The sequence below is a fragment of the Alternaria incomplexa genome (assembly GCF_024043165.1).
Source record: "Alternaria incomplexa strain BMP 0042 chromosome Unknown scaffold_1, whole genome shotgun sequence".
Taxonomy (NCBI): domain Eukaryota; kingdom Fungi; phylum Ascomycota; class Dothideomycetes; order Pleosporales; family Pleosporaceae; genus Alternaria; species Alternaria incomplexa.
In genome coordinates this window covers 1174467-1201838 of record NW_026249850.1, presented here as the reverse complement: position 1 = coordinate 1201838, position 27372 = coordinate 1174467, and the positions used below count along the sequence as shown (strand labels likewise).

Sequence of the window (27372 nt, the reverse complement as noted above, 5' to 3'; positions counted from 1 at the left end):
TGCTAGCCGTCAGTGATGATACTCTCGTTTCATTATCAATTATATGCCCTTGCTCTGACCTGCGATATGCGTGCAAACTAGCCAGCAAAAGCCTCAAGCTGCAGCAATATACAACAGTTCCTTTTCTATGCAGTAGCCTATTAACACAGTGCATCCTAAAGGGCTCGCACAATCCTTTCTTTGACAAGTATCAGTAGCGTTTGCTGACACACTCCCCTCTAGCCTTTATACCACCGCTGTTGCTGGTACCCTTGGTTGTCTCCATGTTATCTTTTATGCTGTAGGTCTCTGGATGTGCCAGCCAAGGAGGCTCGACCCTGTCTTTCTCCTCATCTGGGCCAGCCCGCACTTTTAGCACAGCCTTAAGTAGGTCATTCGTGAATTCGGTCCCCAGATCCTCATTCATGTCATCGGCCGCCCAATCAGAGCAGCCGTACCACACCCAGAAGTCGACCAACAATTTGCGAAGAGGCGAGTGTTTTGTCGTGCGCTCGTAGGCCAACTTAACGGTAAGGTCGCTGGGGAAGTTATCCTCTTGCTTTACACACTCAATCAAACATTTCAGGACTGAGTTCTGAAATGTGGTATCCATGAGCTTCTCGCCAAGTATGTACGACTGAATCAGTGAATGAAAATTCACGTTCTCGTGTTTGCGAACTTCCGCATCCGAGTCACTGGAGGACATGGTCTCGACAGCGATTTTCCCATTGTACAACCATTGTACATACAAATAGAAGATATCCGGACGCTCGTCAGAAAGATCTATAGGGCGCGGTGTTGGAGCAGTCCATTCTGGCTTCGTTGCATTTCGGAAGAAAGCGGACGTCTTGCAGAGAACACCTTTGTGGATGTGAAAGATGCGCTCCTCGGAAACGTCTGAGTCGGTATCGCTGTCGTCACTTTCGTTGCTGTGCTCGGGCTTGTCGCAATTTTCGCCTGCTACGTTCGGTTCGACAGGGTCGTCACCACCCCCAACCTTGACAATGAGTATCTCGCTACCTACACTATACCTCATTAGAATTGCTCCAAAACCCATTTGTATGTTGAACCTACTCAAGGAGATCACGAGAATCAGCACTGCCCTGAGGCAGAAGCTTTCGGCGCTTCGCTGGTTGCTCGTTTGGGGGCGCCATGGTTGACGAGCCTAGCTTCTGGTAGTCGATTGGAGGCGTAACAAATGCGAGGTGTTGGGTTCTACGGTAAGTGACAACTTGAGGTGAGAGCGCACCGGCGCTAATCAGGTTCTGGGATTAGCGTTGCGCATTTGTACGTAGTGAAGGGCTGCGTTGTAGCTGCTCCTTGGGCAAGCGATTACGGCCGGATCGGGACCAGGGTACTCGTGGTGATTCATCCGTGCACTGAATGGAAATAAGTCGGTGTAATTTTGCGCAGTTCTACCCGTAGGCTACAAGATGTGAGGCGATCGTGATATCTAGGTACCGGAGAATAATATGAATCTAGTAGCAGCCTGCCACCGGTGTGTGTCGATATCTCGCTATGCAGTAACGCTCTTCTTGCCATCAGGAATTTTGATGTAATACGCTCCTTGGGTTTGAGGATCAGTCCATGGCCTCATGTGCCTATTTTTGCCAAACCATCCAGGATGTGTGCGCTTCGCCAGCAAAGCAGCCAGCAACTCCTGGGTGAATTCTTTGCCCGCATCTTCAATGATATCAGAAACGTCCCAAGTTTCATCCGCTGTCCAAATCCAGAAATCCAAAAGCAGCTTTCGCATCGGATCACCGGCCATAGTGCCTTTGTACGCTTTCTGAATCGCGTAGGTTCCACGATCGAAGCGGAGTCCCGTAGTTATGCAGTCTATGGAAACCTTCATGACAGAATTCTGGTAAGTTGGATCCATGATCCTACCCCCTAAGGGGTACTGGTCTATGAGATCGTCCAAAGGGGGATATGAACCGTTTGAGTCATTTTGCTAAGGATCTGGGTTGTAGCTTATCGCGATTCTGCCACTGTATAACCATTGTACATAACATTTAAAATCCTCTCCGTTTTCCGTGGTAAGATCGATAGGTTTTCGAGGTCGGCCCCGCCAAACCTGCTTTGTAGCGGCCTGGAAGAATGCGGACGTTTTACACAAAACGTTCTTATGCACGTGGAACATATCTTCGTTCTTCTTGGCTTCCGTATCACTTGCCGAGTCAACCTTTCCAGTGGCATTGTCTGCTTTATCGGTCTTGGGGATTTTGCAGAAGAAATCATCTATTTTGCTCTGACATGGATCAGCCTGTGCGGGAGGCTGAATGTAGTCGTAAATAAAGTGTCCAAGTCTCACTTGAACGACTTCGCTAGTTAGACTATCCATAATTAGTATATTCTCATAAGCACAAGCGTCAAGGAGCTCGTACTCTGGTAGTTTGCTCAGGGTAAACACGGTCTTTGGTAGCGTCAGACGTGCAGCATCATTTAATCGTTTTTGAGTAGCCATATTGCCGAATAGAAATTCGAGAAGGCACCAGATGAAGATACCGACATGGAGGGGATGACTTCGATGTTGCAATATGTTGCGGTGAGATGCAACAAGTGGACGAAAAGTGCTGCAGACAAACGATTCCCACTCTAACCTGTGTCGGCTAGACCATCCCGCGGTTTGACGCGTCCGCGACGCGTGAGATGAAGCCATCTCCAACCGACTGCAACGCTTTTCATCTGTTGTATCACTACGTATGCTTGTCAAAACCCGATAGAAGAAGTTATCAAGAATGATGATCAATATCAGTCATTACACTGCTAGATCGATTGGGAAGCGCTCGTTTCAACTATCACGGCTCAAACGGCATACCCTAGGTATGCACTGCAACAATCGGTTTTTCTCGGCGGAACCAAGGTGATGAATTTATCTCAGGATGAACGGCCGTTCGAGAGTCATGTGCCAAGATCATATTTCCAAAGTTGCGCGAAAAGCTGAGAGACATAGAAAACAGGACAAGCTCGCGGCTTCGATACACCGCCCATGCGGCTGATAAACATATGGTCAATTTACCAATTGAATCACCAATATTCCGTATTGGCATCGACGACTAGACCATGGGTAACTGGCACAAGCTTAGAAGGAGGGTATGATAGTATTCCTCTTCTACGCAGCACCCTTCTGAAACCACTTCAATCCCGCCACTTCCCAATACGCCTCCACAAAGGCTTGGGGATTATTGCGTACATACTCATTGCAAGTAGCAACACCGGTCTTTTTGGCACAAGACTTATCCCACTCGGCGCCAGCCCATTCGCCGCAAAAGGCGGTGTTAAAGATTATCTGAAGATCTTTGAAGCGCTCAGAGAAGTCGCAGCCAGCACCGCCGAAGTGCGCTATAGGAGTGCCCCAGGTTGATGGATCAGGAGCCGTGGTGTTCGAAGAGAAGTTATCCGTGAAGCCCGGGGAGTCGCGGGGGAAGAACCAAACTGAGATGCTGGTGGCGGCCCATTCAATGGCATAGACACCACCCTGCGCTTTGTTGAATTCGGTACCATAAGATGGGAGAGGCGCGGCGCCAGTATTGTCGGAACTACCGCTACCGCCGCCACTTTGGATACCAGGCATGGTGTCAGGAGCGTGGATAGAGCATCCGACGTTCTTCTCTTGGCCAGGTGCGGCGACGTCGCAGTCGTCGGTACTCATAAGACCAGTAAATGGCGCATTGTTATCACCACCTACAGCACCCAATCCTCCTCCAGCCGCAGTCGAGTTATCAACAACACAGCCCTTGGTTGTGTGCAAAGTAACAGAGTTATTTTCGTAGTCGTTAACACCCTCGAGGATATCGACTTCCCCGCCATTCGGCCATTGCACTGAAGACGATAAGAGCCAAAATGCTGGCCAAGTGCCACATTCCGACGAAGGCATATGGCGGATGTCTGCGATGAGTAGTCCATGATTCCAGTTCTTTTTGCTTTCAAGGCGAACAGAAGCGCGGCCAGTAGGGTCTTTAGTGGTATAGTCTACACCCATGAACACGGACTTTGTGTCCTCAAGGTAGCCTATTAGGCCCTGCTTGGTCGCATCTTCCTGATTCTGATAATTGACAAAGCCTTTGGTTGGGTCGGTTTCGTTGAAGAAGTCAAAGGCGGAGAAGAAGTTCTTGTAGCTAAGATCGTCTGTTAGCGTGTACTGCCTGCTGTCGTTAGCATGGTCTCCGTGCGCATCTCCTAGGATGGCCAGAGCCGCCAGGGTCGTAGTAAACGATAGTTTCGTGCGCATATTTGTACCTGTGTATGTTGTTCGGCAAAGGTTTGTGGTAATGATGAGAAGTGTGTGAGAGAGAAAATGACTTTGTCCTATAGGTTAATTGTATTGACCATAATACAGTGATGCAACATTGTGGGAAGGTTGGCGTAATCCGGAAAGGACTGGTCATGCCAAGTCGGAAGGCGGAAGGTGCGCCAGCACAATGCCACGCTGTTGCTATTGAGTTCACGGCTGCACAATAACCTAGCGCTTATCCAAACTCTTGATGCTTCTTTATTGCGCTGTAAGCCAACAACAGCACGGTGTTGCGAAAGTGAATGTGCCACGAGAACGACGGTTGGCGTGGTGTTGGGAGAGCATTCCATAGTATAAGGTAAGAGAATTACATTTCGTTGGGTTTACCATCTTCACTCTGATATGACTCAAATACAGAGAGAATCATTAGCAATACCATCGTCATCCTCAAAGTGTCACAAAAGATAAGAGATGGAGATCATGGAAGTAGTGGGGACGGAGTAGGGCGGTCATCAATTTAGTTCATTTTGTGTGTGATATTCGAACAATATATAGCGAGACTAGCCTCTCCCGGATTTCATCATTTGCTCGCTTTCTCTTTTCGGGGGTCCTGATTGAGTAGGTGTGATGTGAGCTTTGGAAGTCGTGAATGCGTCTGCTCTGCGCCGTCGCAGTAGCATTGGAGGAAGTGGATGGAATTTATTGAGCCAAGGCATCGCACTAGAGATCACCAACAACCAATCTTGATGGCACACTCAGCGACGCTCTTGTGTAACGTACTTGTCGAATAGGCTTGGCATGTTCTCGGCAATCGTGGTGTTATCACCATATGCGAGTCTATGAGAAGATGAAATTAGTACATCATATCCAGGGCCTTGTCTGGTGCTTAGGGTTGCTCTTACATGATCTTCGCGGTTTCGTCCTCAACATCTGTAAGCTTGTATGTTGTGCCGTCTCCCAGAGTCATAAGGTCTGGCTTCCAGATGCAGTCTTTACTGTTGAAAACAGTGTCTTCCGACCTCTTCTTGCTGGCAAAGCTGTATCCAGCACCTGTATACAACAAGTTGTTGACGGCTGCGCCATGGCAGACCGTACGTGCGCCATTCGAGTTCCAGGCGTGGACTAGCGTTTTGCAGTTTCCGTCCTTGTGAGATCGAGTCTGCAGGTTCCAGTTTGTGGGAATAGCGTTGAACGACCAAGCGTAGGATATACCGCCACCGGCATAGCACTGGTTGGTTTTGGCGTTCACATATACCCTCTCGGTACCTTTGCAGTGTGACTCGCCGTGCGACTTGATGTCGACAGCTGCCACTGCAGCAGCGAAAGCGAGGATGGTGTTGAGGTATTGCATATTGAAAAAGCGAGGAGAGCAATGATGTTGTAGGGCTTGATTAAGCTGAAGTTTGTGGACGAGAGAATAGTGATGCCAAGAGGGTGCCTACAGCTCACCCTTTTGTACCTGTCTTTTCCACGCCTCGACATCCATGGATATGCGAGATGGGGCGCATGCGTGCTCTGTCATTCGGTGTACCCGATGTAGGATTCGAAGCTCTACATGGCGGTGAAAAGAAAGCGGTTTGGCTCCATGCGATACAAGCAAAACAATTTACAACACGAGCTCGAGGCGAGAGGACGTCGTTCCTTCGTGCCTAGTCTACGGCGCACACGGAAGGTGAGCGAAGCAAACGTAGTTCGCTTAGGGCCGGGAGCTTTGATGCTTGAACTCTCGCGGAAGCCTTCTGCGAAAGCGGAAGGCGCTCATTGGGCACGGCCTTGTCAGGTCCACAACCAGACCCACCGTTATGGGGTCTAGTTGAAGACCGCGTCGGGCGTAACTTTATACTTGTCGCCAGCGCTTGCCAACGCAACCCAAGAGAGTAACGATGTTTTACTCGGCTTTGCATACCCACTGCTGGACAAAATTAGGGATTTAATTGATCCTAACGTATGACCTTGGCTTGTTGAATATCCGGGCGCAAAGGGCATTGCCAGCCAGCGTGGTCGGCCTTCTCATGGTGTACACCAGCCTGGCACGATCGAGGAGAAGCTTTCGAACGCGCAACAGACAGATGAAAGCATTTGAAGGTGCAGCAAGGCGTATGTGGAGACCATCGCTTAGATTCGGCGGACGCGCGAGTTGTTCTAGCAGACGTGACCGGGACGACGGCCATACAACCTTGGAATGCAGGGAAACGGACCTAGACCCTCTTACCGGTGATCAGGCCAGCCGGCTGCCGAAGATCAAAGGACTTGTACGCGAGAGCCACGAGAAAGATTGGTTGGAAAGGCTTGACGCAGACCGCGGAGGCGATGCAAAGCGGCTAGATGACGCCCGAGCAGAAGGAATAGAGGGCCACGTATTGCAGTCGATGTTGGCATTGTGGGACAATTTTTTAGAAGACAGTGACTACAAGAGCGCTTTGATTAGTGATGTTGCCGTGTCGTAGATCAGCGCGGATAGCGGTTGCTTGAGCCCCTTGCTATGCTTGCTAGAAGAGTAAGAGTCTGAGGTGTCTGAGGTCATGAATCGGACGCTTGACAGTTCTGGGAATCGGTATCATAGTGAAAGTCATGCCACGGAAAGGTGACACATATCGTAAATAACTATACTGAATTAGTTAGCTATGTCTGTCGATACATTAGGGATACCCACAAGTCCCCTTCGCCCACCGTCAGGTTATACCGCTAAACTCTCTCCTCCATCCTTTTTACTCTTCGGTACAATTTTCAGACTGAAGTCCACGTGTGGTACCCCTTGGTGTATGCTACTCGTGCTCACGATATCAATATCGCCGCAGACGTACTTCTCCACGTTGTACTCTGTAAGCCCACCGCTCACTTCAACGAGGAATTGCTTCCTGTCTCCAGTACCCCGTCCCCACTTATCCTTCAGATCCTTAGCAGCAACTTGGACACCTTCTGGGGTGAAGTTGTCTAACATGACGATGTCAGCACCAGCGGCAATCGCCTCGTCTGCTTCATCAAACGATTGGCATTCAACTTCGACTTTGATTGCAAAGCCGCCAGCTGCTTTGGCGGCTCTCACTGCATTGGTGATGCTTCCTGCGGCAACGATGTGATTGTCTTTTAGCATCGTCATTGCACTAAGATCAACTCGATGCGCGTCCACGCCCCCAACCAGCATGCCGTACTTCTCCACAAGTCGAAAACCTGGTGTAGTCTTCCTGGTACCAGCAAGAATGTTTGGGTAACCAGCTCCTCGTAAAAGAGTAAGTAGGCGATTTGACTTGGTCGCGATGCCGGAGCAGCGGGCGAGGGTGTTGAGAGCCACGCGCTCGCCGAGAAGGAGGTGACGGACTGGGCCGCGCACAGTAGCGCAGTGGGTGATGGGTTGGAATGAAGCGCCTTCTTCGACGTGCCACTCCACGCTAGTAGTTGTCAATATTAAGCTTGATCATGTAATCTGGTGAGATGAACGCACGTGCAACCTAGTTGTCGGAACACTTCATCGAAGAACGGGACGCCTGCTACTATGCCCTGTCAATGTTAGTCGGCACTTACAGTAGTCGAAAGCACTCACTTCACTCTTTCCGAGCAGCTTCGCTTCCGACAGCTCCTCGCCCACTACGAAACCACCATAATCGAAACTTGGTGTGTCCTCTTCCAGCCATTCCGAGACTAATCGCTTGTATGTTTGTGGTAGGAGGTGGGCTACAGCGCCATGAGCAGGAGCACCTTCGACTTTGGCCATGTTGGTTATCAAGTAAGACGCGTCGTGATTTGAGTGGAATGTGATCTGGGGTGTGAAGTCTCGAAGTCAAGCGTTTGTGGAGGTGGCGTGGTGAGTTGATCGGAATCTCCGTCGGAACTTATCGATTATAGCCGGCAACACCCGCGCATCGGAACGCGGCTGGGAACCCAACCTTGGAAGCTTGCGAGGCTTCCTACACAACCCGCAGGTCGTCTACACTGATGTAGCTCAGCATGGAGCAGACATGCCATATATTCACATGCCCCCCCCGACCATGTTCATTCCGCCGCGTCTTCGGATCAGCTGTTCTGAACGCGTCCAACAGCTTCCTCTCCGCCCCGTTCTCCTCGCATCGATACCATTCATAACATTTCGCCGAAGACTGTGTCACGCATAGCGCCCTCGTCGCACATATCTCGTATACGGAAGTCGCTCCAGCACCTCGCGCAGAGACCGATCTCTAGTCCACGCCTCGGGTGCCGACAACCCATCGCCAATTAGCGACCGCGATCTCGTCGAGCCCTCGCACAACGGATAGTCACAAGTCGAGATGTCGGTCGCAGCACTCATGACGATAAGGTTCGTTTTTTCGGGAGCTCTATGTCCATCGTCGACAAGGCTAGCACCAGAAGAGGGGTGCTGTCTATGGAGCCTTCGCCGGGCACGAGTAATGCCGCGTGCAATCTATAAGGCGATGGGGCTAGACTTTCTTCTCACAGCCTGGTATTGGAATTCTCCAGATATCTTCCAAGGGAGCGTAGGTGACGTAGACTTGACTGACAGGTACGGTGATGTCTGCCATATAGGGTGCTGTGATGCTTGGGACGAGCTGAAGAGACCAGGGAGAACTATACGCTGGGCTTATGTGACTACAACTTGGACTATAGGCTACTCCCATACCCGTAAAAGCGCTTCACTAGGTCATCACGTTGGCATGCATTGGACGCAACGCGAGATTTGAGTACGTTGTATTTCAGCGATGCTACGACTTTCATAACGAACCTGTGAGCGTAGACCACCGCATAGAGGGCGGTGTCATCGTATGCGTATACTAGTTTGATACCAATCCAGAAATCGAATTATGTGTTTTCTTGCTCTCTGTGTTGTTCATGATGGTTCGATGATAGTGAAGTTAACTACTGAGAGCACCCAGTCTTCTGAACCTCCCTTCATCGCTCGCTGTCGCCACTATGGGCACCACTCTCCTCGCCTTTTACTATCGATGGTACTTCCGCACCGTTCATGATATCGCCGAGTCGGACATTCTTTCGAGATGTTCGTTGGACGCAGCGCTTGCACTTTTCGTCGACTGTGATGCTCTTCGCCTCGTTGATTGTGCACTCGATGCCAGAGTGGTCGTGAGTGGTCGTAGACTTTAGGTGTCCGCAGTAGAAGTATACGCGATATGTTGTGCACATCCTGGGCTAGCGTGATAAAGGGGAGCAGACAAGTAGATTGGGTGTTTGGCGATGACAGGATGCAGGTAGTGGACGGCGTTTTCTGGGGAAAACAGGAATCGTGTGCCGAATGTAATGATTTTGTAAGTAGTTGCCTTTGTGAAGCATTTACCAATGTGACACATTTTGGCCAATGTGACGATTTGGCTCACATGGCAAGGTTGAAGCTGTTGAAGACTCTCTGAGTGACACGTCGTTGATCATTCCAAGGTTGTAGCGTAGATGCGCAAAATCTATACGAGAGTCGTGTCCGTCACCCATATCTTAATCGCAGACTGAGATCGCCGGATACCGCTACCCCAAAATCATATTGTCCGTCATGTGTACCAATCTCATAATTACGTACGACTGTGGCCACGAGAGCAAGAGCAACCTCCCCTGTGGGGAGAGGAGTTGCAAAAAGACTGCAGACCATAGTAGGAGAAGTCAGTACGACTGCAGACCCTGTGTAACGGAACTCATCAATCGCTTCCGTCGCGAACGTAACGAAGAGAAACAGAAGGCTCGAGATGATGGGAATGTATCTGCTAAGATGCTCCAGCAACGGAAAGCGGAGCGTGAACAGGACTTAAAGGTAGCAACAGCGGACATCTGTGTTCACGTCGATCTCGAGACAACATTCGCTTGCGGGCATCAAGATCTAACGACATGGTCCCGTGCCACTGCCAAAACCGCAGAAGCTGCCAATCACCGATCTGTTTGGAGAAAGCTCGAGAACGACAGGGACGAAAACTGCGGAGAATGTCTAGATCAAGAGGAAGCTAATCGCGATGAAGCGTTCGCGCGATTAACTAGATCTCACGCTGCTGAGACAGACACAGTGCATGAGTCGAGGGAACGGGTGGACGCGCTAGAAGAAGAGAGAGAGATGAGCTTGCAGATAGCCTGGATTTGGTTGAAGATGAGGTTAAAGCACCTCTGGAAGAGCTACTGTCAGATGGTCAGCGCCATACCGAAGAAGTAGATGCTCAGCTTGACATCTTGGCGGTAGAGCAAGCTGAGTTCGTCCGACAAATGGACGACCAAAATATGGCATTGGAAATCGCCATTTTGGAGCTTCGAGAAGAGTTGCAAACAGCTCTCTCTGAGAACGGTGCGCAGAACTCTCGACCTGTATTCGATCACCACGAAGCTGATCGTTTTGGAGTCTAAGTTGCTGAAGGCGATGTCCAAGAGTGGTCACATGATCGAATAGCCGAAACCGAGGATGATCGCGGGAACAAACCCGCCCTTAAGACGACTGCCGTGTTCGATCAGCTACCGAGAAGAAAGCCGGGGCAGCCACCCAAGCCGCCAAAGCCCAGGCATCTATAGTATCATCAGCTTCGAAGGTGGATCTGGATGACGCGCCGGTAAGACCTAATGATATTAGAGACGTGATGAAGGAGTTGGTGGAGACGAAGGCGAGACGCCAAAGGTAGCGTTGCCGAGAAAGGACATCCGTTCCCGTATGCTACTGTGGAATTTCATGGATTTGTGAGGGGAAGTGGCCCTTGACGCGATGATTTGTGGAGTCGTGGGTCGTTGATACAGCGCTTCGAGAAGTTGAGGCTCTGAAGATGAGGCTATGGAGATGATCGGCGCTTTGAATACTGTAATTGCGAATCCTTGTCGAATATGAAATGTTCGATCTTTTGTAGGTCAGTATGTATTTATGGAACTCGCAATATTGTGAAGCTCAGTATCTCAGCCACGTGGCGCGACAGTCTGGCAAGAGCGTCCTGTTCCCCGACGCCGGCGCCCGTCCTACTTCGCAGCACTGACAGCCATCTTCGGCCACCGAGTCGCGTCTTTCGACTTCCCAAAGCTTTTGCATTCTGCGTTGATGCAAGCCATAATTCGCAGCCACTATACGGCTAGACCGAACCGGAACAGTCCAGATACGAGACTGGCCCACTTTGATGGACCCTACCACACACTCCACTCGCTGAGAACCTCTAGAGGTTTTACTTGCGAGTACGCGTCGGTGGATTTCTGCGTTTTGTTGCTCAGAAAGGCACAAAAGAATCAAGAAAATCCACCGGACGACGAAGGATTCCGGCTAAATTGCGGGCATGTTATTGTTTGCATGAGCTGCAAAGGTACATCATGATCTGTGAAGGATGCCAGTTGCATCACTTTAGACCTCGGCGGCAAGGATACCCAGTTGTCTGGAATACTGTAGACCGTATGCAATCCTGCCGCGCTGATATGCAGCAGTCAATCGCCCACATTGTTGGTGCGGCAGCAAAACTCGTCCACGGTGGATAAATCTTCTGTCACACATTACGCCCGTAATCTGACCGCAATCCGCCGTTACCCCAGTTCAATCTATGAGGAGAAGAAATCCATAAATACAGTTTGTTAACACCATCAGGAAGTACTGTGAAGATGAATAGAACTGCCGAAACGCATCGCGAGCTGCTAGCAACCCCAAAGTTCTCGTCCCGCTTCGCCAAGCGTGGCGTTTCAAAATGACCACAATGAAAGCATCCGCCCGTCACCCTCGCGGGCTCCACGAGTCAACCCATGTCAGCCAAGAGAACGGCCCCGCAACACGCCAACCAAAGAGGAGGCCGTTGATAATTATGCGGCGTTATGTAGGGTTCTGTGTCGACTCGGTAAAATTTCCGCACCGACTTCGCTCCCTGTTCAATCAAGCCGCCAGCTGGAACGGGATAAGAGCGCGCGGTGGAGCGGACATCAAGCTAAACATGGTGCCGTATTGCCATCCTCTGAAGGCTGCGAAGTAACTGCCGATTCCCTCTTCCTGGCTTTCGACTTGCGACCCAAGACACAGACGTGCGACGAGTAAGCTTGTTCGGATACCGGGACGCATCGTACGTTCTTATATGGGCTGTGCTCTTCCCCAGATTCCTTTCCCCAGACTTTCGGAACTTGTGGGGCCACGACACAACGAAGAGATTTCGCCTCGCATCCTTTAGATCTCGAATTCGGCATCCTACTTGGAAAAGATGGCGCAAATAGGGATGGTATCGACGGGGACACACCCAAACCACCCAACCCCTGCTGAGCTGGAGAAGGGAGACAATGTGCTTTGTACGTTGTTTACTAATCTTGTCGCGAACATGTGCTAACGGATTTGCTAGTTGAGGAGGCCAATGGAAGCGACCGATCTACAGACGGCGAGTTTACCTGGACAGCTGAGGAAGAGAAGAAGGTTCGACGTAAACTGGACCGCGTGATTGTGCCGCTCACGACCTTTCTTTACCTGCTCTGTTTCCTCGATCGGTACGTATCATTTCACTCTGCGCAAAGCTGTTCGCTGACCATCTGGAAAGTGTCAATGTTGGAAACGCGCGTATCCAGGGTATGGGAGAAGAATTGGGTCTCAACACAGGTGTACGTTTCAACTGGGTTACCTCCATCTTCTACATTGTCTACATGTTCGTCGAAGTACCGAGCAACATCCTTCTCAAGAGACTTGGCCCGAAATACTACTTGCCACTTCTCGTCTGTGGATTTGGTTTCGTCTCACTATGCAGCGCCTTTGTGAGCAGCTTCGCAGGGCTGTTGGTTGCAAGGGCCTTCTTAGGTGTGTTTGAAGGTGGTGTGATGCCGTAAGTACCTTCTATCTTTGTTTATAGTGCATACTAACCATCAGTCTGTAGGGGATTGGCATTCTTCATCACCTGTTTCTACAAGCGCAACGAACTTTTGTTCCGCATCGGTATCTACGTTTCCGCGGCCTCAATGGCTGGAGCTTTTGGTGGGCTACTCGCTACTGCGTAGGTCCTTTCAAATTCTTGAGATTACATGGAAAACTAATTGCATTACAGTCTCGCTCGTATTCCACCATGGGGAGCTTCGACCATGATTCTCCACACATGGCGCAACATCTTCTTCTTTGAGGGACTTTTTACCGTCATTGTCGGCCTTGCTGCTCCCTTTCTTATGCCTCGTAGCCCAGAAGAATGCTGGTTCTTGAACGAGCGCGAACGAATGATTGCCACACAGAGACTGGTGCTGAAAGGAGGAGCTGATGAGAACGAAAAGACTGAAGTACACCACGTCAAGCGGGCCGTGATGAACATCACAAACTACTTCTGTGCCTTTGGTTTCTTCTTCATCAACATCACTGTACAGGGTATCTCACTCTTCATGGTAAGCCGATATCCTCCCCATAACCTATGGTTTACTAACATACATTACTAGCCCACTATCCTCAGGGATCTCGGATGGACGGCCACAAAGGCACAACTTTACTCAGTACCTCCCTATGTATGTGCTTGCTTGATCGCTATCGCAATAGCTTTCGCATCAGACAAGACGAACCGCCGTGGTGTTTACCTCGCTGTCTTTACGCTCCCGGCCATTGCGGGCTTCTCGATCATGCGATGGGCGACCGACCCTAACGTCCGATACGGCGGTATCTTCTTGATCACCATTGGTGCATTTCCCGGAGGTCCTGGTTTCCTTGCGTGGGCGGCGAACAATGCGGCCGGCCCTGCTATCCGCTCCGTCTCGACTGCTTACGTTGTCACACTGGGTACCGCTGGAGGTATTCTCGCGACTTGGTACGTCAGATCATGTGAAGAATCGAATCAGATCCTAGGCTAATACATTACAGGACCTACACAAGTGCTGACGCGCCACGATACCCAATCGGCCACACCATCAACTTGGTTGGTCAGTGTTGCGTCTGTATTCTCGCCATATTTGGTATCTGCTACTGCAAGTGGGAGAACAAGCAGCGTGATATGGGCAGGCGAGACCACCGCTTGGTCGGCAAGACCGCTGCTCAGATCAAGGATCTCGGATACAGACACCCTGAGTTCCGCTACATGCACTAGACGTGTGTGTTTACGATTCGATACGACCTCAACACTTCGTTCGTTTTTAGTTTGCTCGATGTTAGCGTAGGGCATATGGGAATTCAACTTTTCCCTTACAGCTTGTCCAATATACATGGGCATCTAATCTCTCCGATTATTCATTGTGATGGTGAACTCTACGATTGATCTTATGAGCTACTGGCAATATGCGGTCTTGTCATTGGACTGCTTTGTTTCGGCAGATGCTAGACCCTGGCACATGATTTATAAGAAGGCTGATGTCTATTGGTTTTTTTTGTCGATGATGGTATATTGCGATGTGTGTATGGTCTGCAGTAGACTACTTCGGTGTATGTCAAACCGCCAAGCTAATTTACCGATAGTTCCCAACTCAGCTCACATGTCCGATTTGGAACTGGGGTCATGGAGCATACATAAGATGTCAAGCGAGAGCTGGATGCTTCTCAGGCCCAAAGATCTGATCCCTCATCATGCAGATACTGATTGCACTCCTGGTAGCCGCCACGGTGGTGAAGGCACATTGTGAGTTAACATCAAATGATTTTCAGTGACACGAATCTCATACGAATAGATACCTTCCCACGTCTTGTCGTAAACGGCAAGCCAGAAGATAAAGACTGGGCTTCGACCCGCGAGACCAAGAATGCAAACACCAAGCAAGGGATTGAGGTAAGATAGTGTTCGAGTTACTACTGTCTAGGATGTTTACTTGACCAGAACCCCACGGTCGCGGACATTCGCTGCTACACGTCAAAAACCGCGCCAAACGTCGCAAGCGTACCGGCCGGATCGACTATTCACTACATATCCACGCAGCAGGTTAATCACCCGGGGCCAACGCAATACTACCTCGCCAAAGTTCCCGATGGCAAGGATCTGAAGAGCTGGGACGGGAGTGGTGCAGTGTGGTTCAAGATCAGTACCACGATGCCGAGCGTAAACGCGCAGAAGCAGATGAGCTGGCCAGGACAGAGTAAGCTATTCCTTCTCTTCACTTCGCGTTTACTAATGACGTTTTGCAGACGAGTATCTCACACCCAACACAACAATCCCTGCTGCCACGCCTTCGGGCGACTACTTGCTCCGCGTTGAGCACATCGCACTGCATATGGCTATGCAAGCGAACAAAGCGCAGTTCTACCTGGCTTGCTCGCAGATCAAGATAACAGGGGGAGGAGCTAGGCTGCCGAGCCCGCTAGTTGCGTTCCCGGGTGCTTACAAGTAAGTAAAACTGATGAGTATCAGAGACATACTAACGTGGGCCGCAGAAGTAACGACCCGGGGATTCTCGTCGACCTGAACAAGTACACATCGGCACCAGAGACATATCAGCCGCCGGGTCCGGGTGTTTGGCGCGGTTAGGAGGATAGGTATGGATGTGACTCAATTTCCACTTGGAGTGTTTGTAGATATGAGAATGAAATTTCTTAATTCCTTGATGCGTTTACCACGATAACAACGTAGCTATACACCAATGTATGAACTGTGATTGCGATGACTGCAGATCAACCCGGAAAGACCCAGACATATGGGATCCTGCGGCTCATTCACATGCCCAGGTGCGTCACTGGTGGCTCGTGCGGAAAATTGCGGCATCGCGGGGTGATGGGTGGGGCACGAATTTGTTAGATCGAGTCAACGCGGAATTGAAAACCCACCTGCCGCCCCGTCCACCCTTTCCTTCTTGTCTCTCGCCTTCACGATGTCGACTACTGTGGTGCTCGGAGCACAGTGGGGAGATGAAGGAAAAGGAAAATTGGCCGATATCCTAGCCCATGAGTCGCAAATCTGCGCCCGCGCCCAGGGCGGTAACAACGCCGGACACACCATTGTCGCGAACGGCGTCACGTACGATTTCCATATTCTCCCGAGCGGTCTCGTGAACCCTGGCTGCATCAATGTCATCGGAAGTGGCTGCGTCGTTCACGTTCCCAGTTTCTTCAAGGAGCTGGAAGCGCTGGAGAAACACGGATTGAAGACAGACGGAAGAATATTCATCTCGGACCGCGCCCATGTCGTGTTTGACGTGCACCAGATGGTGGATGGCCTGGAGGAGGTGGAATTGGGCGGTGGCATGATTGGTGAGGAGCACACGCGCCTGCTGCGGGACTGACGTGCTGATGGCGGGATGCAGGCACGACCAAGAAGGGTATCGGCCCAACCTACAGCACCAAGATGACCAGGAGCGGCCTCCGCATGTGCGACCTCTTCGATGAGCAGATCTTCGAGACGAAGCTCAGGAGGTTAGCCAACTCGTTCCAGAAGCGATATGGCGATCTGCTCAAGTACGATGTGGAAGAGGAGATTACGAAGTACAAGGTGAGTCACAACGGCGTTGGAATATACGGGACAAAGACTGACAATGTCAAAGACTCTGCGCGAGAAGCTTGCTCCCTACGTCGTCGACCAGATCCCGCTCCTCGCATCGGCAAAGGAGAAGAACGCCAAAATCCTCGTCGAGGGTGCGAACGCGCTGATGCTGGACATCGACTACGGCACATACCCCTTCGTCACATCATCAAACACTGGTCTTGGAGGTGTCATCACAGGTCTCAACTTGGGATGGCGGTCACTGAAGGAGGTCATTGGCGTGGTCAAGGCATACACTACCCGTGTCGGATCGTGAGTTGCATCGCACCGAAAGACAAATTCAGAGGCTAACAAGTAGTAGCGGACCCTTCCCTACCGAGCAGCTCAACGAGGTGGGCGAGAAGCTTCAGTCAGTAGGCCATGAAGTCGGCGTTACAACCGGTCGCAAGCGCCGCTGCGGCTGGCTCGACCTGGTCGTTGTCAAGCACTCACACGCGTGCAACGACTACACCGCCATCAACCTCACCAAGCTCGACGTTCTGGACGACTTTGACGAGCTCAAGGTTGCGACATCCTACTCGTACAAGGGCGAGGTGCTTGAAGGCTTCCCCGCGAACCCCGAGATCCTTGCCCAAGTCGAAGTACAATACGATACACTGCCAGGTTGGAAGAAGCCGACGACTGGCGTGACAAGCTACTACGACCTGCCCAGCCAAGCGAGGAGTTACATTGAGTACATTGAGAAGTTTGTCGGAGTCAAGGTCAAATGGATTGGTGTCGGCCCTGCGCGAGACCACATGATCACCTTATAATAGCCCTGGAGGATTGGTGATGGGGCGCGGCTTCTGATACCATTGCGCTTGTGCAGACATAACGTCTGCATCCCGAGCGAGGGGTGATAGGGCTGCCGCCGATAAGACCATGTGAGGATGCAAGGCCTCGAAACCATAGAGCATAGACAAATCTCAGGCTTACTTGATTCATGCGTGGCTTAATTGCAGGCATCGTGCGATGAGGGCGGCCTGAATAGCTGGATGTTCAGCCGGCTCCCGTCTCTTTGGCCCCGACTTAGCGAGCATGCGTCGCAACCGCAACCAAATAACGACGCGTGCTTACATACACTCGCGGACAACATGGTAAATTCGATTAACGATATTCCTGAGGCCGAGGCGACCAGCGCGATGCTTGGAATGATTCTGGCTGCGGCATGAACAAGGCCCCTCAGGCGGCCAGCCCCAGCCTTTTCTCGAGCTGTGCCGGGATGCCGTCCGCTGGCCGTGCGATACCCCGAGCAAGGGACCGAGTCTTGGTAAACGTCATGAACCTCTGCTGTCACTCCGGCTACACGGAAATAGGCCTTTAGCTGCGCATCAAGCCCTGAGCTCCCGCAGCCGACGCAGGTTCACGCCAGAATACTAAAGAAGCTGCTTGCGCCCGTTGCTTTTCGACCATCAAGCACCAACTGCATCACAACAGTACGACCCGCTCCACAACAACGCCGACTACCACACCAGCCAAGAGACCGACCATGTTCACCAAGACCATTCTCAGCGCGACTGCGCTACTCGCAGGTGTCGCGACAGCGGGATCAGCGCCTGGCTTTCCCATCGACGTCACTCAGAACTTGACCGTGACGTACGGCAACAATACCGTGTCGCCCGGCGGAGAGCGCATTCCTCGTCCCGGTACGTTCCATCCGCTGTCGTCGCGGCGCAGTCGAGCCGAGTACTGCTAAACACCAACTAACACTCATCACCACCAGAAACCGCAGCACCCCCAACCGTCTCGTCGCCAGTATGGTTTTCCGACGAGCGAGGCCCCGGCCAATGCGTCCTCCTCATGGTCGACCTCGACGTGCCCCGTAACAACTCACGCGTCCAGTTAGTACACTGGATCGCTACGAACGTCACGCGCTCTGTTCCCATCTCCGCGAACACAACTGGCTCAGCCCTCGACATTCCGTCGGACAACCCCGTCCCATACCTCCAGCCCTCACCTCCAGTGGGTGACAGCCCCCACAGCTACACATTCATCCTCATGCAGCAACCGCGCAACTTCAGCATACCCTCCATGTACGAGAACCTGGCGGACAACAGGGTCGGCTTCAATGTCAGCCAGTTTGCAGCTGACGCGAACCTGACGACTGCTCTGGCGGCGACCTGGATCACCGTGCAGAACCTTACCGACGTGCCGTCCAACACAAGCTTCCCACCCCCGAGGCCGAGCCCAACGGGAGATGGTGAGGGCTCGAGCGACCCTGCTTCGGGTGACGCGAGTGGCGCCATGATTGGTGGCAGGACATTGTGGACGGCGATTAGCACTGCGGTTGTAGCTGTGGGTTTTGCTATTGCTTTGTAGGGAAAGAGTTTAGGAACAGAAGATGAGTATAGCAAGAAGATGTTGAGAAAAGGACACAAAGAGGTGGCTGGTACATGAACATAATACGAGGGAACGATAGATGAATACATATGGATTGCATTCGCATGCAAGAATACAACGCACATGAGAAACAAGTGGAGAGATCAGATTTACTTACCCACAGAATCCGATAGTCGATCTAAGGCCCTTGTCTATGTCTATCCAACCTCGACCCGTTAGTTCTACAAAATCCTGATGGCAAAATAAGAGTGCGCACACGACACAGCAAACGCGAGCTGAACTGACGTATCGTTTCCCTGCGCTAACTCAAAGCGCGAGCCTGCTGACTGTTTCTACGCACTGTGAGCTACACTTGCAGTCTCGTGCTTTATTTTGCACTCCTTTCGCACTGCTTGCTTGAGCAAATCTGCTTGCTCTCCTTGACGCGATTGCTCTTCCCTACAGTAGGCATCAGCTCGGGCTCTCATCCCGCATTCCAACTCGGATCAGTCACGCTCTTTGACACACAAGCACAAATCCACGCGGAATCACAACACAAGGACTATGAACAGCTCAAAGTGGGCTCCAGGCGGCGCGAATAGCGAGAATGAACCAGATCCCCCCGCCCCACCAGCAAACGCGCCTACGGGCCCTCGCGATACACAGTCGCGTGGCCGTCGCAATGAGTCCGGAAGGGGAAAACAGGGAAGAGGCAGAGGCTCGAACAGAACTGAGCGCACTAACAACCGCGGTGGGCACAACAGTGGCGCTGTAGGACCCGCGCCAGATCGCAGCCCTTCCGTCAATGACGGCTTATCTCAGTTTGGAAGGATGGGACTCAACAGTGCAATTGGCAGGGGGCCATCTGGCGAGGACTTCAACGGCAGGTTGACAATTGGTGTACATGGAAACACAATCATTCAACCTCGACCAAGTGCCGTATTTCCACCAAGCCTTAACATACCCCAAAATGAAGGCTCTCAGCATGACGGCGACCAAGCAATGGACGAGCTCTCTGGTCTGCGGACCGGACAACAAGCTAGTCGCGCGGTGGACGAGGCTTCAAGGATGTCTCTGCCCACTCGCTCTTCCCCATCAAGCTCTTCCTCTAGAGATCTGTTTCGTTACGCGGCTCAGAACCAAGCTGGTCAATCGAACCGTATGACAGCTACTTCGCAGCCCAAACGCTCTTCACGCGCTATCCAAATCCAGACTACAGACGGCGAGACAGTCAACTTCGTTCCCCATGTAGATAAGGAGAAGAAAGAAGAGCAGAAGGAACCTCACGTGGAACCCTCTCGTCCCAATTCAACAGACCATGATACAGGTGTTGGACCCCTTACTACCGGGACTGCAGCGAACAGCGATATGGAAGCCCGCATCAAAGCGCTAGAAGATCAACAGATCGACACCCGCGACATGGTCGACGCCATGAACCAACTCTACATCAGTCTCAAAGAGTCCGTCAACCATCTGGAGTATCAAAACACACTGCAGCGAGTTCGCCCACAGACACCCGATGCGCCATCTGCAGATTCGCACACCCCTGCAGCTGATGGGTCCTCCTATGTGCCCCCTCAGGGTAATCTTTCTGACGACGAGTTCTCATACATGCTCAAGATGTTTGCTGGTAAGACGATTACTGCAGACCACTGGGAGAATGTGGTATGGAGCTTCTACGGCCAGAACGCGGCGAATGCCCATGACCAGGTCCAGGATCAGAACCAAAACCTATATACAGATGAGCATAGGAACAGGCCTGCGGGAAAAGGCGAAGACGGGGACAAGGATGTGGGTGATAACGACCCCTAAGACGCAGAGGCGACGCTAGTATGATGGTGATGGCGGTATAGCTGGGATATGATAAGTGCTGTCTGATCGTGTGGACATAGTGTAGTGAGGAGCTTATAGTACCATTTTGTTTTGTCGGAGCGGGGAATGATCGAGTGAGCTGGAAGATGTCAGTCCTCGCTCGAAGTATCTACGTTCTACTGCTACACCACTGGATACATAAAGCTCACCTCCACTGGACACTAATAACCTAACACAAACCAATGTATAACTCAACTCACCTCACCTATGATCAACATTGATAAACCTCAGCTTCTTACTGTAGTCTTCAGCTAGTGCAGCGTATTGAGACCACGGTGAGTTTGATTTCCAGTTCCGATAGCCATACAAGGCCCATTACTAGACTACTCGCACTGCCATCGTCTCTTTCACTGTTTCACACCATGCAAACAAATTGATAAACACAGAAGAACAACTAGTGCTTTGATAGGCATTATTCATACACTTCATTCATGTGCTATCAGGACTAGATCTTCATGTCATCCAGAGCAGCTTCTAGATCAATGATCTCCTTCCCCTTAATACTACTCGCACCCTTCCTCTCTCTATACTGCTTGGCCACAGCCTCCATCACCTTGCCCATCTGCGCATCCTTGCCCTCCGCCTCAAGCTCCTTCTTGACACGCGCAAAGTTGGCTTTGACAAAGACCTGGTATTCGCTTTTCTCTCTCTTGCCGTCCTTGCCCACAGCAGCACCGGCGCCACCGCCCCTGGGGGTGGGCTTAGTCTGCGCGAGCTTGCCCTTGCACTTTCCACACGAGTGGCGCGCAGGGTCGACGGACTTGGAGTGACGCTTGAACTCGTAGCCGCAGGAGACGCACTCCCAAACGTACTTGTATTCGATCTGGTAAGAGTGCTTTGTGGTGACCTCGACTCCTTTGCTCGCGAACGCAACGGTAGCTTTGCGACCCCACGACTTGAATTCTGCTCCGTGAGGGTTGTTACGGATTTCGCTGATCATGAACGTGGTCAGGTGGCAGAACTCGTGCGCGAGTACGTTGTAGAGTCTCTCCTCGTCGTCAATGACCTTCTCGGCGAGTTCGATGGAGCAGTGGTGTCGGATCTCAACGCGCGTGTCGGTGGGCAGGGGACCGGTTCGGATGCGTATTTGCTCTCTACGCCAATTCGCACGACCGGCCGTTGTTTTGAGGGTCTTGGACCAGACGAGCTTGATACCACCTGTGGGTTTCGAGAGCTCGTGGATGCGACCTGAGGAGATTGTGGTGTCGAGCTCGATGAGGAAGGCTTCGGCTATGGCGTGCTTGCGTTCGGCGAAGGCTTTGCGTTGCTCACGGATCTGCTTGACATTCGGGATTGGCTCAGTCTCTGGTGTCTTCTCCTTAGCTGGTTTCCGACTTGTGGGCTTCTTCTTCTTGGGGCTCTCGATGGGGCTTTCATAACCCTCGTCACTGCTGTCTTCTAGAGCAACACCTTCCATCATCTTGACGATGTCGTCCCTCCATTTCTGCTTCTTAGGCGACACGAGCTGCTTAGCTGGCGAGTGGCGGTCGGTCCAGTCGTTTACAGCTGCAGGATTCCAGAACGCGTCAAGGCTTGGTCTTCCGTCTAGATCGGCCGCCTTGGGGATCACGGGCTTCTTTTTCGAGGGCGAGACGAGCTTGGTGGGACTGGGAGGTGCCAGGGGAGGAGTGGCTGGTCGCGAGATGGGCGGAGCTTTTCGAGGCGAGCGTTGCTTGGTAGGTGTGGGCGAATACGTAAGAATCGCAAGCGGACCATTCGATGCTGAGCTAGTAGGCCGAGAAGATGCTGCGAAAGAGCTTGATCGGGCGTGGGTGCGTTCAGGAAGCACGAAAGATTCCGGGGCCTCCGGTGAGTCGGTGAGGTCGACGACCTCCTGCGCCCAATTTGATATCGTACTATGACCCTTTCGATGTGGCGGTCGCATGGAAGTCAGATCAGTTGGCGGTTTGAGTTCGGGAATCTTGAAGATTGGTTGCTGGGGCTGCTTGGTAGGTTGTGGTGCGCTTAGCTCACTCTCGTCCTCCTCACTGTCAGATACGACGCGCCGTGCGCGCGGTTGTCGCTGATTTGTTCGCGACTTTAGGATAGGCTCGTCCTCTTCATCATCCTCGCTGATCTCGATGACTGGTTCAGCGACCTCTTCTTGTGTCTCCGCTTCCTCGTCGCCACACCACAGACTTGTTTCGGCCTCGGCATCCTCGTCGTCTTGCGCGATTGCCTCCTCTGTGCTCTCGTGTTTTCTGCTTCGTGACCTCTGGGCGGCCTCTTGTGCCTCGACTTCTCCTACGACATTGATCTTGCCCTTCTTGTTCTGCTTTTTCACCACGCTTCTAGCCAGGCTTTTGGCATACATGAGTCCATTCCTATTTCCCACATCTGTATCTGTTGTTCCACTTCGCACTCTCCTCTCTCTTTGCCTCTTCTCAGGGCTTGCTAGACTTTCGTCACTCAGTTTTCGAAGTAGTCGACTATTGCTCTCGACCGGTCGCAATACACGTTGCTTGCGGGGGCTGATCGCATCCTTTGGCGTTGCCATCGAAGGTATGCGGAAGGACTGCTCTTCGTCTTGCGATATGCTGATGTCTTGCGCGGTGCGCCTCGACCTCTTTGGTACAAGTATCGAGCTATCATCTTCTTGTGATGATGCGTATCGTAGTGTGGCTTTTCGGGGGCTGGATCGGCTTGCTCTCGTCTCGGACGGCGGCATGAAGATGCTGGTTTCGTTCGGGCTCGGTTTGCGTAGACGCGCCATGTTGAGATTATGTGATATGTAATCTTGTAATATGTAAGGATATTCAAGCTGTTGTGTGCGCGATTGGTTCCAAGAAGGTCGTTCGCGCAAGGATGTCCAGACGTTGGAAGAACTGCCGAGCGTGTTTGTTATCGGCCGTTGTCCCGGCGACTAGCGCGAACGGGTCCAGGATCCACTCGCACGTTTGCGGCGGTGTCGTGCACCGTGTCTTCCGAGGTCAGCTTGCGCGCGGTGTGCTCCGAGGTGCAACATGCGAAATTTCATGGCTTGAATGTTCGAATTCTAGCAGTTGCTGAGGCGAATACATCCAACTTTTATCAGTCGTACAAATCGACAAGACATGTCCTGGAGGTATTCGCAGCAGTTGCCCACCCACCACAACTCAGACGCGAAATTTACAATGTGTGCTTCACGATGCCTCATGCCATTGCATACGCTTTTCACAGGATTATACGTATTCGTAATTCGGCACTCACATCACAGCATTTACGGCTTGTAACAAGAAAAAATCAGTCATACATTGCATGCTAATCATCACAAATACAAGCAAACCCAACTACTTTGAGCCCGAAAGATCGACCCAGGAGCCGTTACTGCTGCGCCCGTCTGCGGACGCCCAGCTCTCTCTTCATATTCCTGCTCCACCCCTGATTTGACTTTCATCCCCAATCGTGAAGCATTTGCGGGGTATTCCGTCCTCCGTATTTACATCCCCGGTGGTGATTGTTTTCGTTCGTTTTCTCTTCTACGCATTTACTGCTTAGCATTCTTGGCCATGGTGTTAAGAGCGCTGCCGTTCTTGAACCACTCGATCTGGCCCTCGTTGAAGGTGTGCGAGAGCTTGACCTGGAATTCTTTGGATCCGTCGGCGGGGTGGACGGTCATGGTCAGGGGCTTGCCGGGGGCGAGCTCGGTGGAAGCCAAGGTCACACGGTCATTGGGACCGATCTTGTCGTAGTCGGCAGGGTCGGAGAAGGTAAGGGGAAGCATACCCTGCTTCTTCAAGTTGGTCTCGTGGATACGAGCGAAGGAGCGGGTGATGATGGCAGCGCCACCCAAGTGCCTGGGCTCAAGCGCAGCGTGCTCACGGGAAGAGCCTTCTCCGTAGTTCCAGTCTCCACTGCGATCGAAGTTAGCAAGAGGCTGATAAGCGTGTATAGGAAAGGTACTTACATGACAACCCATGGGACGCCGTTCTTCTTGTAGTTGCGGGCGACATCAGGAACGGCACCGTAAGATCCGTCGAGAAGGTTCTTGACCTTGTTGGCCTCGCCGTTCTCAGCGTTGATGGCACCGATCAACATGTTGTTGGAGATGTTGTCCAAGTGTCCACGGTACTTCAACCAGGGACCGGCCATAGAGATGTGGTCGGTAGTGGTCTTGCCTTGGCACTTGATGAGAATAGGAAGGTTCTTCGCATCCTTTCCATCCCAGGCACCTTGAAAAGTTAGTATGCGTTATGCATTTGTACATGGAGTTTGCTTACTGAAAGGCTCGAGAAGCTGGAGACGGTCGGAGGTGGGCGAGACAGCGACGGAGACGGATGAGCGATCAGATGGAGGCGCTTGGTAAGTGTCCTGGCCTGGGTCGTAGCCGTTGGCGGGGAGACCCATGCCGGAGGGCTCCTTAAGCTTGAACTTCTTGCCGTCGGCTCCAGTCAGCTCATCGACAAGGGGGTTAAAGTCGAGCGTTCCAGCAATAGTCATAGCAACGACAAGGTCGGGGGAGGTGACGAAAGAGTGGGTGGCGGGGTTTGCGTCGTTACGGCCAGTGAAGTTACGGTTGTACGACGAGATGATCGAGTTGGCCTCGCCCTTCTTTACATCTTTTCTGTCCCACCGTTGGGTCGTCAGCATTCGGGCTCTGAGAAGTAGAGGATGATAGGTAGCCTTGAAGCATACGACCACGTTTATTTTGTCAAGAGACAAGACAAAACGTATCGAATACCTCCAGGCTACGTTGAAATAGGGAGGGAAAAGGTAGCCTTGAAGCATACGAGAGCGTTTGTTTTATCAAGAGACCAGACAAAACGTATCGAATACCTCCAGGCTACCATGACTGGGATACAACATACCTGTCCAATGCACGGACCGCACGCATTCGCGAGGACCATGCCGCCGAACTCCTCGAAGGTCTTGAGCTGACCGTCACGCTCAATAGTGGCGCGAATCTGCTCGGATCCAGGGGTGACAGTGAAGAGAGACTTGGCCTTGACACCGTGGGACATGGCGTCCTCAGCAATCGAGGCAGCACGGCTCATGTCCTCGTAGGAAGAGTTGGTGCAGGAACCGATGAGACCGACCTTAAGCTCCTCAGGCCACTTGTTGGCCTTGACAGCCTCCTTGAACTTGCTGATGGGTGTAGCTAGATCGGGAGTGAAGGGACCGTTGATGTGGGGCTCGAGCTCGTCAAGGTTGATCTCGATGAGCTCGTCGTATTCGGCACCCTCATCCTCGCGGAGCTGGGCGGCGTACTCGCGGGAGAAGTCACCAATGTCGCGGCGCTTGGTGGCGGCAAGGTAGTCGTACATGCGGTCGTTGAAGGGGAAGAGCGAGGTGGTGGCACCAATCTCAGCACCCATGTTGCAAATAGTCGCCATGCCGGTGCAGCTGAGACTTTCGGTACCGGGTCCGTGGTATTCGACGATAGCACCAGTTCCACCCTTGACGGTGAGGATACCAGCAACCTTGAGGATAATGTCTATAGACTTCGTTAGCGTGATTGCCCCGCTTCGAAACCCAATATTGCAAATACGTACCCTTGGGAGCAGTCCAGCCGGAGAGCTTGCCAGTAAGCTTAACACCAATGACCTTGGGAGCCTTCAGTTCCCAGGGGAGACCAGCCATGACATCGACAGCGTCAGCACCACCGACACCAATGGCGGCCATACCGAGACCACCGGCGTTGGGAGTGTGCGAGTCGGTACCAATGAGGAGAGCACCAGGGAAAGCGTAGTTCTCAAGCACGATCTGGTGAATGATACCAGAGCCGGGCTTCCAGAAACCAATGTTGTACTTTGCGCAAGAGGTGGACAAGAAGTTGTAGACCTCCTTGTTGATCTCGTTGGCGCGCTCCAAATCCTTCTCACCACCAACCTGGGCCTCGATAAGATGGTCGCAGTGGACGGTAGTGGGTGTGGCAACGGAGGGCAGACCAGCTGACATGAACTGAAGAATGGCCATCTGGGCGGTGGCATCCTGGCAAGCTACACGGTCGGGGCGGAGCTTGAGGTAGCTGGAGCCGCGCTCAATCTCTTGACCGTGGGGGTCGTCCAAGTGGGAGTAGAGAATCTTCTCGGCGAAGGTGAGCGGGCGGTTCAAGCGGGCACGAACAATCTCGAGGTTCTCGTTCATCTTCTGGTAGTTGATGTAGTGGCCCTTCTCCCAGTTGGTCATCTCGACCTTGCGAGAGAGGGGAGCATCGCTGACGGTGGCCAATTGCCTGCGCGAAGCAAGGCTCTGGCCGAGGCGGCCGAGCCTCGAGAACTTCTGCATGGTGAAGTTTGAGGAGGGGAGTGGTGGGGAGAGAAGAGTGATGGAGGAAGCGGAGGAAAAGAACGTCAGAAGCTGCCTCAAGTTGGGCGATAACTAATGAGGATCACGAGGGGCGTGATTGGTTCGTCTAGCCCCAGCTGCGTGCGGAATACCTCGGCGCCAGAACCAGAAACAGGTCGGCAGCGCAGTCCCGTTGGCCCGCTTCACGTGCAAGGGCGATGTAATGGAGACGCAATTATGGAGAGAGTAATTGCGCTGTGTGCGACTGGCTGCCCGCTGCTATTTCACGTCTTGGAGGCCGCGCAGCCATGTGTCGCGAAGCTATAGGTGTTCACCCAGACGTCATACCCGGCAGCGGTTCACCAACCCCGCGCTCGTACCTTTTGCAGGTGATTGGCGTTCTGCGATAGCACTTTCACGCGCGCACTGCTGCCGGCGGCCTGC

General features: G+C 52.2%; 12 protein-coding genes across 12 annotated transcripts; 5 read left to right on the top strand and 7 right to left on the bottom strand.

Annotated features, from left to right (window-relative positions):
• Positions 1-190: 190 nt before the first annotated feature.
• On the bottom strand, positions 191-1133 carry J4E90_000431 (uncharacterized protein; the record flags this gene model as incomplete). Its single annotated transcript, XM_051430027.1, has 2 exons — positions 191-1004; positions 1054-1133. The coding sequence occupies 2 exons, from the start codon at positions 1131-1133 to the stop codon at positions 191-193; spliced, it is 894 nt and encodes a 297-aa protein (XP_051295514.1).
• A 362-nt stretch (positions 1134-1495) lies between these two features.
• Positions 1496-2446, bottom strand: J4E90_000430 (uncharacterized protein; the record flags this gene model as incomplete). The annotated part of the gene is made up of 3 exons (XM_051430026.1): positions 1496-1818; positions 1993-2315; positions 2367-2446. 3 exons carry the CDS (start codon positions 2444-2446, stop codon positions 1496-1498), a joined length of 726 nt encoding a protein of 241 aa, XP_051295513.1.
• Positions 2447-3094: 648 nt separating this feature from the next.
• On the bottom strand, positions 3095-4213 carry J4E90_000429 (uncharacterized protein; the record flags this gene model as incomplete). Its single annotated transcript, XM_051430025.1, has 1 exon — positions 3095-4213. One exon carries the CDS (start codon positions 4211-4213, stop codon positions 3095-3097), a length of 1119 nt encoding a protein of 372 aa, XP_051295512.1.
• Positions 4214-5114: 901 nt separating this feature from the next.
• On the bottom strand, positions 5115-5567 carry J4E90_000428 (uncharacterized protein; the record flags this gene model as incomplete). Its single annotated transcript, XM_051430024.1, has 1 exon — positions 5115-5567. The coding sequence occupies one exon, from the start codon at positions 5565-5567 to the stop codon at positions 5115-5117; it is 453 nt and encodes a 150-aa protein (XP_051295511.1).
• Positions 5568-6893: 1326 nt separating this feature from the next.
• Positions 6894-7928, bottom strand: J4E90_000427 (uncharacterized protein; the record flags this gene model as incomplete). The annotated part of the gene is made up of 3 exons (XM_051430023.1): positions 6894-7605; positions 7659-7714; positions 7758-7928. The coding sequence occupies 3 exons, from the start codon at positions 7926-7928 to the stop codon at positions 6894-6896; spliced, it is 939 nt and encodes a 312-aa protein (XP_051295510.1).
• Positions 7929-12354: 4426 nt separating this feature from the next.
• J4E90_000426 (uncharacterized protein) lies at positions 12355-14178 on the top strand (the record flags this gene model as incomplete). The annotated part of the gene is made up of 7 exons (XM_051430022.1): positions 12355-12424; positions 12475-12616; positions 12667-12945; positions 12997-13113; positions 13165-13489; positions 13541-13902; positions 13956-14178. 7 exons carry the CDS (start codon positions 12355-12357, stop codon positions 14176-14178), a joined length of 1518 nt encoding a protein of 505 aa, XP_051295509.1.
• Positions 14179-14718: 540 nt separating this feature from the next.
• Positions 14719-15543, top strand: J4E90_000425 (uncharacterized protein; the record flags this gene model as incomplete). Its single annotated transcript, XM_051430021.1, has 4 exons — positions 14719-14850; positions 14899-15154; positions 15204-15402; positions 15450-15543. 4 exons carry the CDS (start codon positions 14719-14721, stop codon positions 15541-15543), a joined length of 681 nt encoding a protein of 226 aa, XP_051295508.1.
• A 340-nt stretch (positions 15544-15883) lies between these two features.
• On the top strand, positions 15884-17303 carry J4E90_000424 (uncharacterized protein; the record flags this gene model as incomplete). Its single annotated transcript, XM_051430020.1, has 4 exons — positions 15884-16262; positions 16316-16500; positions 16553-16803; positions 16853-17303. 4 exons carry the CDS (start codon positions 15884-15886, stop codon positions 17301-17303), a joined length of 1266 nt encoding a protein of 421 aa, XP_051295507.1.
• Positions 17304-18019: 716 nt separating this feature from the next.
• Positions 18020-18849, top strand: J4E90_000423 (uncharacterized protein; the record flags this gene model as incomplete). Its single annotated transcript, XM_051430019.1, has 2 exons — positions 18020-18176; positions 18254-18849. The coding sequence occupies 2 exons, from the start codon at positions 18020-18022 to the stop codon at positions 18847-18849; spliced, it is 753 nt and encodes a 250-aa protein (XP_051295506.1).
• Positions 18850-19531: 682 nt separating this feature from the next.
• Positions 19532-20661, top strand: J4E90_000422 (uncharacterized protein; the record flags this gene model as incomplete). The annotated part of the gene is made up of 2 exons (XM_051430018.1): positions 19532-19535; positions 19637-20661. The coding sequence occupies 2 exons, from the start codon at positions 19532-19534 to the stop codon at positions 20659-20661; spliced, it is 1029 nt and encodes a 342-aa protein (XP_051295505.1).
• Positions 20662-21166: 505 nt separating this feature from the next.
• On the bottom strand, positions 21167-23434 carry J4E90_000421 (uncharacterized protein; the record flags this gene model as incomplete). The annotated part of the gene is made up of 1 exon (XM_051430017.1): positions 21167-23434. One exon carries the CDS (start codon positions 23432-23434, stop codon positions 21167-21169), a length of 2268 nt encoding a protein of 755 aa, XP_051295504.1.
• A 753-nt stretch (positions 23435-24187) lies between these two features.
• On the bottom strand, positions 24188-26928 carry J4E90_000420 (uncharacterized protein; the record flags this gene model as incomplete). The annotated part of the gene is made up of 5 exons (XM_051430016.1): positions 24188-24554; positions 24608-24872; positions 24921-25323; positions 25509-26134; positions 26193-26928. 5 exons carry the CDS (start codon positions 26926-26928, stop codon positions 24188-24190), a joined length of 2397 nt encoding a protein of 798 aa, XP_051295503.1.
• Positions 26929-27372: the final 444 nt, after the last annotated feature.